Below are 16,254 nucleotides of genomic sequence, written 5' to 3' on the forward strand. Positions count from 1 at the left end.
ATTGCATCACAGTCGATCATGGAAGAAAGGCGGAGCAAGAGCTCAAGTCAGGAATCTAGAGGCAGGAAGCCAGTAGCAGCCATGGAGAAGCATGGGTCACTGGTTCCTCCGGCCATGCTCAGCCTGCTTTCCTAGACAAGCCAGGATTAGCTTTCCAGGGAGTGGCACCTCCCACAGTGAGCACAATCGAGAAAAGGCATCACAGGGTTGGAGAGATGGCTCAGTGGTTAAGGGCACTGACTGCTCTTCCAAAGGTCCTGAGTTCAAGTCCCAGCAACCACATGGTGGCTCACAACCATCTGTAATGGGATCTGATGCCCTCTTCTGGTGTGTCTGAAGACAGTGACAGTATACTCGTATAAATAAAATAAATAAATCTTTTTTTTAAAAAAGAGAGAGAAAGAAAAGGCATTGCAGGGTTACCCACAGGCCATTCTGGCTGTGGGGGATGGGCTTTCTAATTGAGGTTTCCTCTTCTCAAGTGACTCTAGCTTGTGTCAAGGTGACCAAAGAACCAATCAGCAGAACTGACATGGTGCCAAAAGTTCCTGGCTGAGGCCTGGGCATGTCTGGTTTGGATATTGCTCCACCACTCAGTGCTTGAGTACTTCTTGTCTTTGGGCCTCAGTTTCCCCAACAGTGAGATATGCTCACAAAATCATCTCAGTTGATGACTCTATTATACATATAGAAGGAGTTCGTATGTGTGAGAAGTATTTGTGGGCGGTCCAGCGCATCTCGGGAGGAAACCCCTTCCGATAGACTAAGAATTGCCTGGGACTTTTTCAGAAGACATGCCCTGCTGTCCTGACGGGCCACCGAGTGCTTTGGGAACAGATCTGCTTGGGGAGTGTGTGAAAGTGCTGTTCATTACACGTCTGCATTAGGGGAGCATGGCTCACTTATGACACTTTTCCTTAAAAAAGCAGTGAAGTTTCTCCTACTCCCTCCCTTTGTGTGAGAGAGGTTTAAAGGGCGGGGGGGGGGGGACAGAAACGTACGGGCTTTTCTATAGGAGCTCAGCTTTTCTTTTCCTGTAGGTTCTGGAAGGGATGCCTCTGTTTGCAGAACTCTCTGGGAACTTGGTGCCTGTCAAGAAAGCAGCCCAACAGCGAAGCTTCCATTTCCAGTCGTTTCGAGAGAATCGTCTGGCCATCCCCGTGAAGGTGATGGCCTCCCACTGCCACCTTTTTTCCCTGGTCTAGGAGTTTGGGAGGCAGGACCGCCCCCCTCCCCCAGCACACCAGTCTAGAGGCATGATGAGTCTTGCTAAAGCTCCCTGTGTGTAATCTAGGTGAGGGACAGCAGCCGCGAGCCGGGAGGGTTCTTGTCGTTCCTGCGAAAGACGATGAAATACGAGGACACGCAGCACATCCTCTGCCACTTGAACATCACCATGCCCCCCTGTACGAAGGTGAGCTGCCACCCGCCAGCGTCCCTCAGAAACTCCCCGGGTAGACCCCGTAGATGCCAGAACATGCGCATGCCCAAAGGGCTTCTTTCTTCCTTCTGAAACACTGTCTCTGAATTCCCAGGCTTCGCAAGGCTCTCGTCCTGTTTCGGCCAGGCAGGCAGAGAAAGCCTGCCCTGGAATGTTCGTAAAGCCTGGTCATATGACTTGAGCAAACGCCAGGGTCAGGTGCTGTTAGGACTGTTCACATAGAGCAGGCCTCCCTAGAGTGGAGGACAGAGCCCCTGGCTGCTCTCGGTGCCTCTAGAGGGCACAGCTGGTTGGGGACTTGCCCTAGGTCACACACTCAGACAGAAGTGGTCAAGTCTTTTCTCCTTTTTTTGCCTGTCTTGCTCCTCAAACAAGGGGACCTGGGTGACCCCAGCCACAGTCAAAACCCAGGTGTCCAAACTCAGTGGGGAGTCTTGGCCAATCAATGTACTTTTTCTGATCCCTGATCACCGCTCCTTGGTTGGATCTTTGGAGGGACCACATCTTCAGAATGTCACCATGTTTCTGTCAGCACCACTGTGCTGTTGTGTGAATCATTTGCCTTCTGTGGTCACCTAGAAGAGAAATAAGGTCACCTTCATATATGTGACTCAATTTTTCTTTTCCTTGTGGGACCTGAGGGCGAACCTATTTCTCTCTCAGATAGGACGTCCAGGGCCTAGAACAGACAGGCCCTAGAGTTAAGTGACAGGGCAGGGTCAGAAATGAGCCACTAAATAGAAGAGAATCTAAAAAGAAAAACTGAATTTAAATTCAAAATCTGTCTCTACTGGGTGACCTTGTGTGAGTTACTCTCTCTGCCTCAATCTCCTCAACCAAGGAGTTAGAAGTCATAAATTGTCACTACCTGCTGCCTAGGTGGCTGCCTCACCAACCTTCTTCCGTTCCCTCCTCTTCCCCGCAGGTGTTATCTATCAGGCCGTGGACCACTATGTCCCCTCCCTATAATATGAGAGCTTGTTTCAGCTTCTCTAAGAGGGAGTACACCCCAAAACCCATTACACCCCTTCTTTGCCTTCTGCAGGGCAGTGGAGCAGAAGACAGGAGAAGGACGCTGACACCCCTGACCCTTCGATACAGCATTCTCAGCGAATCCCGACTGGGTAGGACCCCCTAGCCTAGCACCTCAACATGTTTCCTCCTGTAAGAATGCCATTGTATTCCCATAAAGGGAATCTGTCAGTGATTTCCTTGTCAAGGCCTCTGTCCTGGTACCAGTTCATCTTACTTTGTCTGCAGCAGGCAAGGCCCTTCCTTTAGATCTCTACCTGGCAGTGATGTACCTGTGTAACCTGAGCATCCTTCCGTGAGGGCCACACGGCAACCTTATCCGTGCTGCGACCTGCCCAGGCTGCTAACTGCAGCCCAATGCTTCTTTGCAGGTTTTACCAGTGACACAGACCGTGTTGAGATGAAGATGGCTGTCATCAGGGAGCACCTTGGCCTCAGCTGGGCAGGTGAGTGAGTAAAAGCCCCGTACCTACCTAACCCCATGGCCCTCCTTCCTATGTGACCTGTGGTCAAGTTGCTTCCAGCCCTCTGTCACCATCCATTGTGCACCTAGTCTGTGATAGCCCATTTTATAAACAACGAACTGGGTACCGGAGGAGAGCAGTAAACTCCCTCCGTGTTTGTCCAGCTCCCTGTAAACACCGTGAGAAACAATTGTCCTTACTTCATAACAGGAGGACTGGAGACTCGGGGGAAACAGCTATTTATTTTACTACCCTGGCGAGCTGAGCCTCGGCCCAGGCTTGAATGCAGAGAAGAGTTTATAAATGCTAGCCCCCTGGTTAATGATCAGGAGGGAGCAATCTTACACGCCATCTGGGTTATATCTTTCCCACTGATGTCTATGTTTTGAATTTTTCTCAACAAAAAATGTGTCTGCGTTCATCTCTTCCTTAAATTCTGTTCATTTCAAAGCCCGTCAGGTGCGCAGCCTCGCAGGCAAACTTGGCCGACACCAGGTTTATGCTCCCAGCGTCTAGTCTGAGTGTCGGGGAACAGTTAGAGCAGCGGGCGTTAGTGGGGTCCTGTGCTCCCTTTCATTTGTAGCTGAGCTGGACCTAAGCTGGCTTGAGACACCTTTGAAAATAGACATCAGATTTTTATATCTAACAGCGGCAACTCTTGATGTGGCTGCTGCCTTTGGATGTCTTGCTTTACCTTTTCTTATCAGTGGGAATGTGAAGACCCAGCTTTATAAAGCAAGTTGGTTGTTAGCTGATAACAGAAAACAGAAAATCAGACAAATAAACATAACCTCCCAGAGTCATGTATCGTCTTTTCAGAGGTAGCCTGCTGTAGGAAAAGACGGGGAAAGCGAGGATGTTTAACTTCTTTTTTTTTTCTTTTTTTTTCTTTTCTAAATTCTTCGTTTACATTCCAAAACGCTCCCCTTTCCCAGTTCCCCCCTCCCCATATGTCCCATAAGCCTCCTCTACACCCATACTCCAATCACCTCCCTCCTTTTTCTCTGTCCTGGTACTCCCCTACAATGCTGGATCAGACCTTTCCAGGATCAGGACCCTCTCCTTACTTCTTCATGGGAGTCATTTGATATGCTACTGTGTCTTGGGTGTTCAGAGCTCTGGGCTAATTAATATCCACTTATCAGTGATTGCATTCCATGTGTATTCTTTTGTGATTGGGTTACCTCACTTAGGATGGTATTTTCCAGTTCCAACCATTTGCCTACAAATTTCATGAATTCATTGTTTTTAATTGCTGAGTAGTACTCCATTGTGTAAATATATACCGCATTTTCTGTATCCATTCCTCCATTGAGGGACATCTGGGTTCTTTCCAGCTTCTGGCTATTATAAATAAGGCTGCTATGAACATAGTGGAGCATGTGTCCTTATTACATGCGGGAGAATCCTCTGGGTATATGCCCAGGAATGGTATAGCAGGGTCCTCCGGTAGTGTCACGTTCAGTTTTCTGAGGAACCTCCAGACTGATTTTGAGAGTGGTTGTACCCTCTTGCAATCCCACCGGCAGTGGAGGAGTGTTCCTCTTTCTCCACATCCTCGCCGACACCTGCTGTCTTCTTATCTCTGGCCATAGCAGAGACTGTGGAACTTCCTGGCTACAGCCGGGCAGGCAGGGAGGAAGAAGAAAATGCTCTGCGTTTTGCTGCATCCTCAGGCCCTGTAAACTGCCATGTTCTGTCTTGCTACTCATTGTTGTAATGTGGATGTGGATGGACCTTCTGCATGCACTCGGCCTGCACGGCGTTTTAGACGACTCAGATACCACAGCGGGGACTTGCTGCAAAGCCAGGAACAGGAATTCAGAATTAGGGAACCATCCATTCCTTAGGCTAGTTCTATTTCCTGCTTTGTGTATGTGTGTGTGTGTGTGTGTGTGTGTGTGAGAGAGAGAGAGAGAGAGAGAGAGAGAGAGAGAGAGAGAGAGAGAGAGATGGGCATGTTCATTTTTTCACTCTTTGTCCTTGTACTCTGATATATATTCACCTGCTGAACACTTGACTATGAGCAGTCATAATAAAAATAACGGGAGGTTCTGTAGTAACTGAAGGGTTGCCTTTCTATCCTCCAACTCTTGGAGGACAGCCAGTAGCCACCTGTGCGAGGCTGGGGACTCTCTTGTCCTGTATTTGAGGAAACTTGTTCCCATCACCTCCTCATGATGGTGAAGTCATGAAAGAAGAAAGAACCTTCTGGGTTTATTCATCCACTCCCTCATTCTGCTTCACTGCCTCCATCACAGGGGAAACAGGGAGGTGGATACTTACTCAGCACCAAATCTTTCCTGGTGGAAAAGAACCCCGGATTTCATGGCAGCCATTATAAACTCAGCACTCACTGGTTCTTGGTTCCTTGCCTACAGAGCTGGCCCGGGAGCTGCAGTTCAGCGTGGAGGACATCAACCGGATCCGTGTAGAAAACCCTAACTCCTTGTTGGATCAGAGTACAGCCTTGCTGACCCTCTGGGTGGACCGTGAAGGCGAAAATGCAAAGAGTCAGTACCACTCAGCCAACTCTCTTGCTAGATAGACACGCTCCTCATCAGAGTCCTTCAGATGCTATTCCTGCTGCTGCCTCCAACCTTGGCTGACCTTGGGCTATCTCTCTGTCTCTTCTCTCACTCCTCACAGTCTTGAGGTCCCCTGGGCAACCTACCAGAGAGCATTATCAGGAGCTCTGGCCCTCAATAGTCCCAGTTCTCAGTGAGGTGAAAATTGCCCAGTGCCCGTAAGAAGAATATGCTATAGGATGTTAGACTATTGTTTTCAAAGCATTCCTATTGGATTTCTCGACTGAATGAGAGCAGAGGGGTGGGCCTGTTCCAGTCTGTTTCCACTCTCTAGAAATACCCTGCTCCTGCCTGGGGAAAGACTTGTCTCACTGTCTTTGCAGCATCTCCTCAAAAGCCTGTCTTATGCAGGAGCTGGATGCTTCCAACCTTCCCACTACATCTTACATCTTAGACCAGGACTTCAAAAGGACAGAGTCTTTCACCTTGTTTTCTTGTTACTCTTATAGCTATTAAACACACACACACACACATACACACGCATGTGTGGGCACACATGCACACACCCTACCTTTGGATGCTTCACATTGACCATGAAATCACACTTGCCTAGCATGGACAAGGCCATAGGCTTCATCCCCAGCATCAGAAAAAGCAAAACAAGCAACCAAACAAAATCAAACAAACAATCTACAAACAGCCACTGTTTGGGTAAAGACCTGTTGTATAAAAAGATAATTTATCCCAAACAGGAGAACTATGTCTCTTCCCCAGACTTCCTCCTGTCCCCTGTCTGTTAGACTCACACAGCATCCCTGGCTGCTCTCGAATCATCTGAATTTACTCAAGTGCCTCCTCTCCTCTCTCCGGACAGTGGAGAATCTGTACACAGCCCTGCGGAACATCGACAGGAGTGAGATTGTTAACATGCTGGAGGGCTCCGGCAGGCAGAGCAGAAACCTCAAACCAGACCGGAGACATGGGGACCAGGAGTACTCATTGTCACCCTCCCAGGTGAATGGTGAGTGTCCTGTGATATCGGGCCAAGGCTGAGCTGGGGCCCCTCCTTCCAGGTGTCAGCACTAATGGCCCCTTCCCATGACACCTCATTCCCCCCAAACCATCTCTCCCTCCTGCTAATAATGGGAGGGTTGGTTGGTCAGTGATGAACTCCTCCTGCCAGGGAGAGCAGAGGCAAGTGAGAGAGACAGGAGACTCTCGCCTGTGCGGTGCGCATCCTCCTCTAGGGCTGCCTGCCTCTGTGCCTACATGTGGAGCAGTTCCTCAGCCCTCAACCACGGGCCCCTGGAACCACTGTCCCAGAAGGGCCCGGTGTGACAAGAAAGAGTTTGAGTCTGGGAAGAAGTTGTCTAGGCCCTCGTCTTAGACTCTCCAAGCTTTCTGTCTCACTCTTCACAAGACATGGGTCCTTTCAGTGTTCCTGTCCTTGTCTGTGGAATATTCCCTGAGTAGGAAGCAAGGGGTGTGCATGGCGGCTCTGGCCCAAGTTCTAAAGGGGATCAGCTGATGGTATTCAGAATCCCACTGTGAACCCTCAGGACTAAGGGTGTCTCTCCTCCAGCCCAGTCTCTCTTCCTTCTCTCTCTCTCTCTCTCTCTCTCTCTCTCTCTCTCTCTCTCTCCTCATCTCATCTGTTTCCCTGTGCTCATGGTACAGCATGGCAGGGAGTCCCAGTGTGACCCAGCCCGAGGAGAGGAACCCCAGAGGCCACTGACTGTGTCTAAGGCCTGCACTCTTCATAAGCAGCCTCTGCTGTGAAGACACAGAGTCTGGAGGTCCCAAGGCCTTTGCCTTTGCCTACCCTGTCTTTGTCCAGAGGATGTGAGGGGGACCCCATTTCCACTCAGCACAGTGTCAGGGGCACAGAAGACTGGGTGTTAGGCCCTTCCTGCCTCCTGGCCTTCACAGAGCAGAGATATCTCTTCACCTTTAGAAATTGAGCTAGATTTCAAGCTGCTTACTAGCTTTGAAAATCTTGTCAACTGCGGGTCATGTCGTCTGGTGTCCCATACCTCGCTAGGCATAGCGATGTGACAGCAGTGCTCTCCAAGCTGCTAGTTGTAAAGGCTGTCCCTGGCTGTGTACATGTGGGACACAAGGGACACAGAGGTCATGGCTTGTGGTACCACCAGGGAGCAGGGAGTGTCAGGGGCAGGTAAGTTCTAGACTAGGCTGGACACAGGGCTTCCTTCAGCCAGGTGGGGCCTGCGTATGCCAAACCTCCCCATTCTCTCTCACGTCCTGTGTCTCCTGAAACGCGCTGTCAGCCCCACTGGCTGTGGGGCTCATGTACCAATCATGTCCTGTCTCCTTTCTTTCTGCCCTCTGACCTCATCCTGACCACTCATTCTCTTGTACTTCCTGTTCTCCACTGTCTCCACCTGGCCAAGTGTACAGAACTGTCAGATCTCACAAGTGCATGTCACAGAGGGCTCCTCCCCACCCCCACACCCCCGTCATGGCTGTCTCCACAAGCATCCGTTGCGTGTGCATGGCGTGTTGTCTGCGTTGCCTTGTGGCGGCTGCTGATGCGTATGCTGCGCCCACTCTTCAGATCCAGAGGGTTCCAGAACAGTGATCCATAGCTGTGGGGATTGTAGCTGGCCTCTAGGGACCTGGTTGGAACCCTGTGGGGAGCCATTATGTAGGCCAGCGCCCCTGTCACAGAGGGACAAAGGCAGCTGAGAACTTCTGTAAGCTCTGGGAAATGTGACTAAACACTGGATCTTTGTTGTGTGTGTACAATGGGCTTCTTGATATTGCCCATGCTGTGTCAATCAATCTAAATCCATTGATTATTTTTATGCCTTAAATTAACTTAAAATTCATGGGGCTGTCGGACCCGGAGAATTTCTTGGGTCTGAAGGACTCTTGGTGCCGAGCAGACTAGAAGAGTGTTAGCACCTTGGCAGGCCCAAGTCCACGAGTGTGGCCAAGTCTCTGTGTGTTCTGTGTCTGGTGGTGGGGCTCTGCTGCAGTGGGCTAGCCCATTTGGCTAATATTCAGGCATCAGCTTTATGTTAGGTGCCATTCTAGGAGGGGAGTGATGTCATTTCTCAGACAAGAAAAGAAAACAACATTTTGCCTTTGTGAAATCCTCTGTGATGACAGCCCATGAATGATATGCGTGAGAATATATAGAGTGTTCTATGGGATGTGGGAGTAAATAGGACAAAATAAGGGGTCTGGGGGATTAGGTAGTGTAGTAGGATCGCTGCATTTGAGCAAAGACAGAAAGAAACTGAGGGAGTGAACCATGTGGAAACGAGAGAGAGAGAGAACATTCCAGAAGGGTGGCATGCCTGGTGGACGCACAAAGAGTGAGGAACAGAGGAGCTGGGACTGTAGGAGGTGGGGAGGGAAGCGTCTGAGGCCTAAGGGACATCAGGAAGCTGACCATAAGGGTGTCAGAAGAACACTGGGTTCTGTGTGGTGGCGTTCAAGCAAAAGACCATCATCTCCCTGCTTTGTTGAGTCCAGATGCTTCTGTATTTCTGGCTTCTCTGTGCAACATACTGAGCCTTATGCGCCTAAAACCCCACAGATCTCCAGATGAGCCTAGTCTCTGGACCCTGCAGGCATGCTGCCCTCGGTGGGGACAGATACCATACATTGATCCTTGGCCTGATCCTTTTTGGCTTCCAAGGCCTCAGGGTTGGCTTATATGTGGTTGTTCCGCCCTCACCCCTGTCCCAGGAAGACTGCCTCACACCTGTTATCCTTCTGGTGAGAAATGAAAGGATGCAGGGGATGGGAAGAGCAGGGAGGAAGAGGCACTGGCCTTCTGCATCATCTCCGGTTGTCCTCTGACAAGGCCACACAGCGCCTGTCCTGGTGCCAGCCGAGACCTACACACACATGGGGGTTGTCACCATCACCTCGTTTCTGAGAGGTTTGCCCCATTCCTCGGCCTGTCTCTGTCTGGACCACAGGGACTCAGGACAGTGACTACAGAAAGGAGAGAGCAAAGGGAGGAAAGTGGAGTCCTTTTTTAAAAAAGGAATCTTCCCTGACAGCTTTTCCTGACCCATATGCCTGCACTATTGTGAGAAAGGACACCAGGCCCAAAGGCGAGTTTAGCTTGTCCACCCAGGCCCATGGAATATGCACAAAGAAAAAAATGCCTCGAAGAAAAACAATAACAAAACCCAAAAATAACCCCATGCTTCTAAAAAGATAAATAAATAAAGCCTTATATAGAAAGAAAAAAGCAGGCATCTCATATTAGCTCCATCTGTGTTGAGGGAACATATTATGTCTAGCTGGAAATAAAATGTACTTTATTTTATATCAACCTTTAATGATACAGCTAGTGAAGTGGGACTCCTGTCCGGTTACCTGCTCATACCATTTGTTGGCTACTAACATGGAGCTAAGAGGATGATTATAGCACTTGGGTTAGTATAGACCCAGGGCAATGAGCTGAGAAGCAGAAAGGTCACCCGGAGTCCCTCCCAACTCTCACTGGATTCGCGAAGCCAAAGCAGACATGATCTGCAAGCAAAACCTCAATAAACCCAAGAATGAGATGACACCAGAGGAGTTGCAAAATTAGGCAGAGGAGGGACTTAACACAGGTTCATCACGTTCACATAGTCGAAAACAACATGAAGTACTCATCAACTGCGACCTCAAGCAGCCCCTGAGCTGGGAAAAGTCCTCAAAAAAGCAATGCAGCCGTGCTGGAGCATGTGAAGGAGATGTGGACCCAGGTCCCAGAGTTGGACAAGGGTAAGAAGTAGTTCCCACCGGTCAACAAGGACCTGGTGTGGAGAAAGGTCGTCTGGAGTCCTGCTTGCCTCTCACTCAACCCGAGAAGCCAAATCAATGTGGTACAGGCACACATGTTACTGAGGGAGGACTCGGTCATTGTGGCCCCGAGGAAAGGAAGGAAGGAAGGAAGGAAGGAAGGAAGGAAGGAAGGAAGGAAGGAAGGAAGGAAGGAAGGAAGGAAGGAAGGAAGGAAGGAAGGGGAAAGAAAGAAAGGCGGGCTCCTGGCCTGCTATGCTTCCAGCCTTCTGTATGTGACCACTCTCTGTCCTCCCAGGAGGCCTATAGATTGGAAGATAGGTTGCTGCCCCAAGTGGGACAGGACTGCAAGGGTCCTAGAAAGACTAGCGCTTCCAAAACTTAGGTAGGACTAACGTAGATCTTCCCAGGGTTTTCTCTACTCTTGGCCTCGTGAGACAATCCACTGAGGGTGCAGAAGCCATAGTGACCATGGCACGGTACTAACAGGGATACCCGCCTACACCAGTTCCATAGTTGCTGAGATCCTTAGACCCAAGTCTGAGTGGGTGGGCGGCATCCTCTGAAAATGGGAACATCCTGAAGACAATCACCTAAAGTGACAAGGAACAGGAATTATGTGTGTTTTCTCCACTCACACCTAATTTGGATGAAATTTCCACTCAAGTGAACACTGTGGAAGTTTCGAGTAGAAGAGTTACAGAGGATCCCCAGAGCCTCTGCTGTTTAGGGGGAGCAGAAGACCCTCTACCCGAAGAATTGATGAGATTCCCAGGGGCGACAGAAAGACTGTATCTGATGATATGTTTGTGATGTACACCACTTCTTGCCAAGGTTTGGGACTGGATATACCACCGTTTTCAATAATGCTGCACAGAGCTGGAGGGTCACCTGTGAAGCAACACTTTGTGAGACGTTGGACATTCAGAAGTGTGAGTCAATGCGTCCATGAGACACTTGTGAAGTGAGTCCTTTGATGACTAGATTCATCTCTAAGCGCATTCCAGGGAAGCCCAAGTGATCTCCCTGGGTTAGGGAGAGGATGCTGAGCTCCTGGAAACCAAAGCAGCTATACTTCAGAAGATACCAGTCAAGAAAGAAGACATCTAACAACAGTTAGAATGAAGATGGAGGTAGCGCACTCCTTTAATCCCGACACTTGGGAGGCAGAGACAGGCAGATCTCTGTGAGTTTGAGGTCAGTCTGGTCTACAGAGTGAGTTCCAGGTCAGAGAAACCCTGTCTTGAAAAACAAACAAATAAACAAAAACAAAAATAGAGAGAGGGGGACATAGAGAGAGAGTCAGAACACTCAAGTTCCTTGGAAGGTCTCTTACAAACTTCAACCGACTGTTGAGCAGCTATTCTCAATGGCTAGCCTGACCATGCAGACATTAGCTAAGGTCAAAGGATCATGCTTCAGAAAACGGAAATAATCAACCCAAGCTTGAGTGACGCATGAGATATGCCTAAAAAACCCTGAAAGGGAAATGCAGTAGGATCAAACTGCTTCCCAAACAAACCGCTGTAGCAGAACAATAACCAAGGATGTGCAAAGCTACAAAAATAACCAGCACCCAAAAAGGTAAAACACATGATGTCTGGCAGCCAAAGATGATCAGACAACAGAAGCAGGAAAACTGAATCAGTAATGAGGGAAAAAAGATGCAAACAAGCAGGCAAGAATGTCGGGACAGTTGGAGCAGCTGTGACTTGATATTTGAACCATTGTTCCAGGTGGAATTCTGGGTAGAGCGTTTGCCCAGCATGCACCAGGGCTCTAGCACCAGACACTCTCCAAACAGAAGTACAGGAAGGAAAGGAAAGATGCAAAATGCACCAGTGAGCTATGGGGCGGTTCCAAAAGTATATGTATGTCTGTGTGTGCACATATATGTATATGTACATATATGTGTGTATATGTGTACATGTACACATATGTGCTCAAAGTATTCTGAATTTGATAAAAGTGATAAATATATTGATATAGTAAGTATCATGACACACACACACCCATATAGGAAGCATTTTAGTAACTATATTGAGGCTTACAATAAGCAAACTGGTAGAAAGTTGGCGTAAGAAGAAACCAAAATGGGGATAATAGACGTCTCATAGATCACAGGATGAGCAAACCGCCAATGGGTTTAAAGGAAAACGCACTGCCAAAGAAGCAAGATAGACGTGGCTCGGAGCGTGCTCAGTGGTTTACTTAGAATACGTGAGACTTGGGTCATTTCCCAGTGGTGACAGAAAGGACGGGGAAGAGAATGAAAAAAGGAGAGGGGGATGGGGATGTGGGGAGGAAGAAAAAAATATATAAATCAATGCTTTCAATCTCAGTGCTCAAGAAACAAGGTGGCAGGCAGATCTCTGCATGCTTAAGCCCAGCCTGGTCTGCATAGAAAGTTCCAGGTCAGGCAGGGCTACATGGCTGAGACTCTGTCTCAGAAAAGGAGGAGGAGGAGGAGGAGGAAAAAGAGGAGGAGAAGGAGGAGGAGAACGAGGAGGAGAAAGAGGAGGAGAAAGAGATGAAGGAAGAGGAGGAAATTTCAAAGCCAACATGAGCTACATAGCAAATTGGAAGTCAACATGGACTATATTGTAAGGAGAGAAAACCAACAAGTTTAGTGAGCATGCCTGTAATCTCAGCATTTAGAAGGAGAAGGCAGAAAGTTGGCCTCAAGTTTCAGCGCAGCTTAACTCATAAAGCAAATTTCTGGTCAGCCATGTACATAATGAGACCCTGTCTCAAAAAAAAGTTTAAAATGAAATTAAAGCAAAAATAAAGATTCTTCCGGGCATGCAAAAGCTGAAAGTATTTACCGGGAGACCCACACTAGTAGCAGGGTTTAAAAAGAGACCCTGCCTCCGTGTATGCGTGTGTGCATGCATCGCCCAGCCCTTTAGCACAGCGCCTGCTGTAGACTCGAACACTGGCAAGTATGTTTGGCTGAGCACGTGGAGGAGTAGGGGTTAAGTGGAGACAGAGCTGCTAGACGCAGAGAGTATGGGAGAGCCCAGGCCCAGAGTGGAGAGCCACTCAGCAAGCTGGGCCATAAGGAACCAGAATGAAGATCTAGAGCATGAGACTAAAGGGCTGCCTTGGAGACTCTGGGTACTGGGAAGGGGCTGCCTGATTGACAGGTTTGGACATAGGCTTGGGAGACAATGGAAGGCCTCTAAACACTGTAGCCTTACCTCATTGTACACATGCATCCAAATGCCCCACACACACATTTACACCACACACACACACACACATGGACACACATGTGCACACATGCACATACATGCACACACACATGCACACATGTTCACATGTACATGTGCACACACATGCACACGCATGTACATACATGCACACATATACGTGCATGTACATGCATGCACACACATACACACACATGCATGCATGTACACACACACAAACACACACCAGGAACCCTTTGTTTCTCCTGAATCTTTAACAGTTGTAGGCACATGCCAGGTCTTCAGACACGTTGTGCCAGATAGCAAAGTCTGTCTCTAGATTGGCACCTACTCTCCTGAAAACAAACCTCTTTTTGACTCCTGGATGCAGGAGGGTTGGAGCACATCTGAGGGAACACTGACGACCACCGAACACACAAACTCCCCACGTGCAGGCACGCCTCTAGGTTCACTCATAGTCATGTCTGAACACCAGGTCGGAGTTCATGCAAACACTGTCAAGGACTCATTTGCAAAGCAAAGAAGAGGCGCGGGAGCAGGCTGCTGTCCTGGGTCCCTGCTGGAGCAGAGTTGGGGGGTAGCTCAGGGCCTGTGGATGAAGTGCTGCGGGCAGGTGTGCTGGAACCCATGGTGCCCTCTGACCTTGCGCCATTTTTGACCCCTTAGAACCCTCACCTGTGCCACTGTAGATCATTCAGAGTTTGTGGAACCAATATGCACCTTGAGGAAAAGTCACTTCATGCCAAACCAGAAGCCTGTTTCCCACTTGACCACCGCACTGAGGTCTGTGGATGTTCAGTGTACCCTGTCAGACCCCTCCAGGGCAGCCTTGTTACTGACCCTGATCCTGGGTGGGCTGCACTCTCCCCACAAGGCACATTCCTAACAGGACTCGAAAGACCGAGAAAAGAGCACCCTTTACTCCGCCAGCCACGGAGACTGGGGCTTTCATCTGATCGATCAGGACAGATTGGAGCACAAGTCCTTTGGATAAAGCCTTCTTTATCTAGTGCTCTGAGCTGGATAAGAATACATTTCAATCGTGTTTCTTTGCCCTCCAGCAAAGGAGCCCCCTTCTCTATCCTCACCCCCCTGGCTGCCCCCATCCAGGTCAGAGCCTTGTTTCTCTTGCCAGGGTGTCCCGGCATTAGCCACAAGGCCTGAGCTTTGGACCTGGAGCTTGGAAAGCCCCTGCCCTGAATGTGCATGCCTCTCTGTGGCCGTGCCTGTGTGTAAGTGTGTGTGGTCCTGCACGTGAGTGTGTGTGACAGGGATCGCTTCTGGAGCATGTCGCCCTCTGTCTGCCCTTCCAGGTTACTCCTCGCTGCAGGACGAGCTGCTGTCCCCCGCCTCCCTGCACTACGCTCTTCCCTCTCCACTGTGTGCAGACCAGTACTGGAACGAAGTGGCCGTCATAGACGCCATTCCCCTGGCGGCCACGGAGCATGACGCCATGCTGGAGATGTCTGACATGCAGGTGTGGTCCGCGGGCCTCACACCCTCCCTGGTCACTGCTGAGGACTCCTCTCTGGAGTGCAGCAAGGCCGAGGACTCTGACGCCATACCAGAGTGGAAGTTGGAGGGGGCCCTCTCAGAGGACACGCAGGGCCCGGAGCTGGGCTCTCAGGACCTGGTGGAGGACGACACAGTGGATTCAGATGCCACAAATGGCCTGGCAGATTTGCTAGGTCAGGAGGAAGGTCAGAGGTCAGAAACGAAGAGGCAGGAAGTCTCAGGCACAGAGCAGGACACGGAGACTGAAGTGTCTCTTGTTTCAGGCCAGCAGCGAGTTCATGCCCGAATCACAGATTCACCCTCAGTGAGGCAGGTGCTGGACAGAAGCCAGGCCAGGTAAGGATGGTCTGTGGGTCTCTCCTGTCTTCCTGGGCTTTGGGGCCAACGGTCCTGGCACTGGACACAGGCAGAAGGTTTGGATGCTGCTGCTCGTCCTGTATTGTAAACATGAATGCCTCTGAAGCCACCAGCCATCAGAAAGGAGCTGTGAACCGCAAGGGCCAGTCTCCTGCCAGTTGTGGCCAGCGGGAGAAATGCAGGGAGGATTTGGGATACGGTACCGTGTGCCTAGGAGATGTACTGTTGGAGCTGTGGCTATACCGGGGTGCTGGGGGCTTAGCGCTTTGGGGTTCTTGACACCAGAGTCCTGTATCTCTGCAGACACTGACCCCAGCACTGTGCTGAGTACAGACAAAGGCTCAGGGCTGGCAGAAAGGAGTGCAGATACAAGCTGAGTGTCCGTCCCTACCCTGGTGTAGAGACCCTTTCTTTGAGCCGTGTCCTTTAGCTTTATGAGTTCTCCGTAAGGCATAGTGGCTCATGAGGCAGGAGCAGGCAGTACACACACCTCAGACTCATCAGGAGCTCAGGACTGGTCAGGCCAGGGACCAGCTCTGCTTTCTTCATCTTCCCTTCCCTTCCCTGGTCATCCCTGGCGTCCTCAGAATGGGCCGGTGTGGGAGGAAGTGTTTGCATAAGGAGCCGGGAAAGAATTCATGTCGCTTCCTAAAAACATCCTTTCATTAGTGGGAAGACTTGGACAGACCGAGTTGTGGGGGTCATGGTAAAATGCCTGTGGCACCTGTGTGGCCTCTCACTCAGCAGGCAGCTGTTCGACACTTCCTGTCTGCTGGGCATCTGTCTGCTAGAGCAGCAGGCTCACTGAAGGCAGGTTCTGACCTGGTTGCATCATTTTCTGGCTGTGTGACTGTGGTCAGCATCCAGGGTGGACAGGTATAGTTCATTCACTCACTCATTAACCATGTTTACTGAGCATCTACTATGTGCCAGGC

The 16,254-nt window shown here is 49.9% G+C and overlaps 1 protein-coding gene across 9 annotated transcripts in view; it reads left to right on the top strand.

The window, feature by feature from the left end:
- Ank1 (ankyrin 1) overlaps positions 1-16,254 on the top strand; it is a 119,527-nt gene that overhangs the window by 85,816 nt on the left and 17,457 nt on the right. For 4 of the 9 annotated variants that reach the window (XM_052162062.1, XM_052162060.1, XM_052162061.1 and 1 more), the window contains exons 32-38: positions 1,041-1,166; positions 1,295-1,414; positions 2,487-2,565; positions 2,845-2,919; positions 5,319-5,450; positions 6,340-6,486; positions 14,761-15,298. In XM_052162062.1, coding sequence (XP_052018022.1) covers positions 1,041-1,166; positions 1,295-1,414; positions 2,487-2,565; positions 2,845-2,919; positions 5,319-5,450; positions 6,340-6,486; positions 14,761-15,298 — 1,217 coding nt within the window. Of the gene's footprint in view, positions 1-1,040; positions 1,167-1,294; positions 1,415-2,486; positions 2,566-2,844; positions 2,920-5,318; positions 5,451-6,339; positions 6,487-14,113; positions 14,231-14,760; positions 15,299-16,254 lie in introns of those variants that run through there. The other 5 variants (XM_052162064.1, XM_052162065.1, XM_052162066.1 and 2 more) reach the window with 3 other exon arrangements.

The sequence above is a fragment of the Apodemus sylvaticus genome, chromosome 18, assembly GCF_947179515.1.
Source record: "Apodemus sylvaticus chromosome 18, mApoSyl1.1, whole genome shotgun sequence".
Lineage (NCBI taxonomy): Eukaryota > Metazoa > Chordata > Mammalia > Rodentia > Muridae > Apodemus > Apodemus sylvaticus.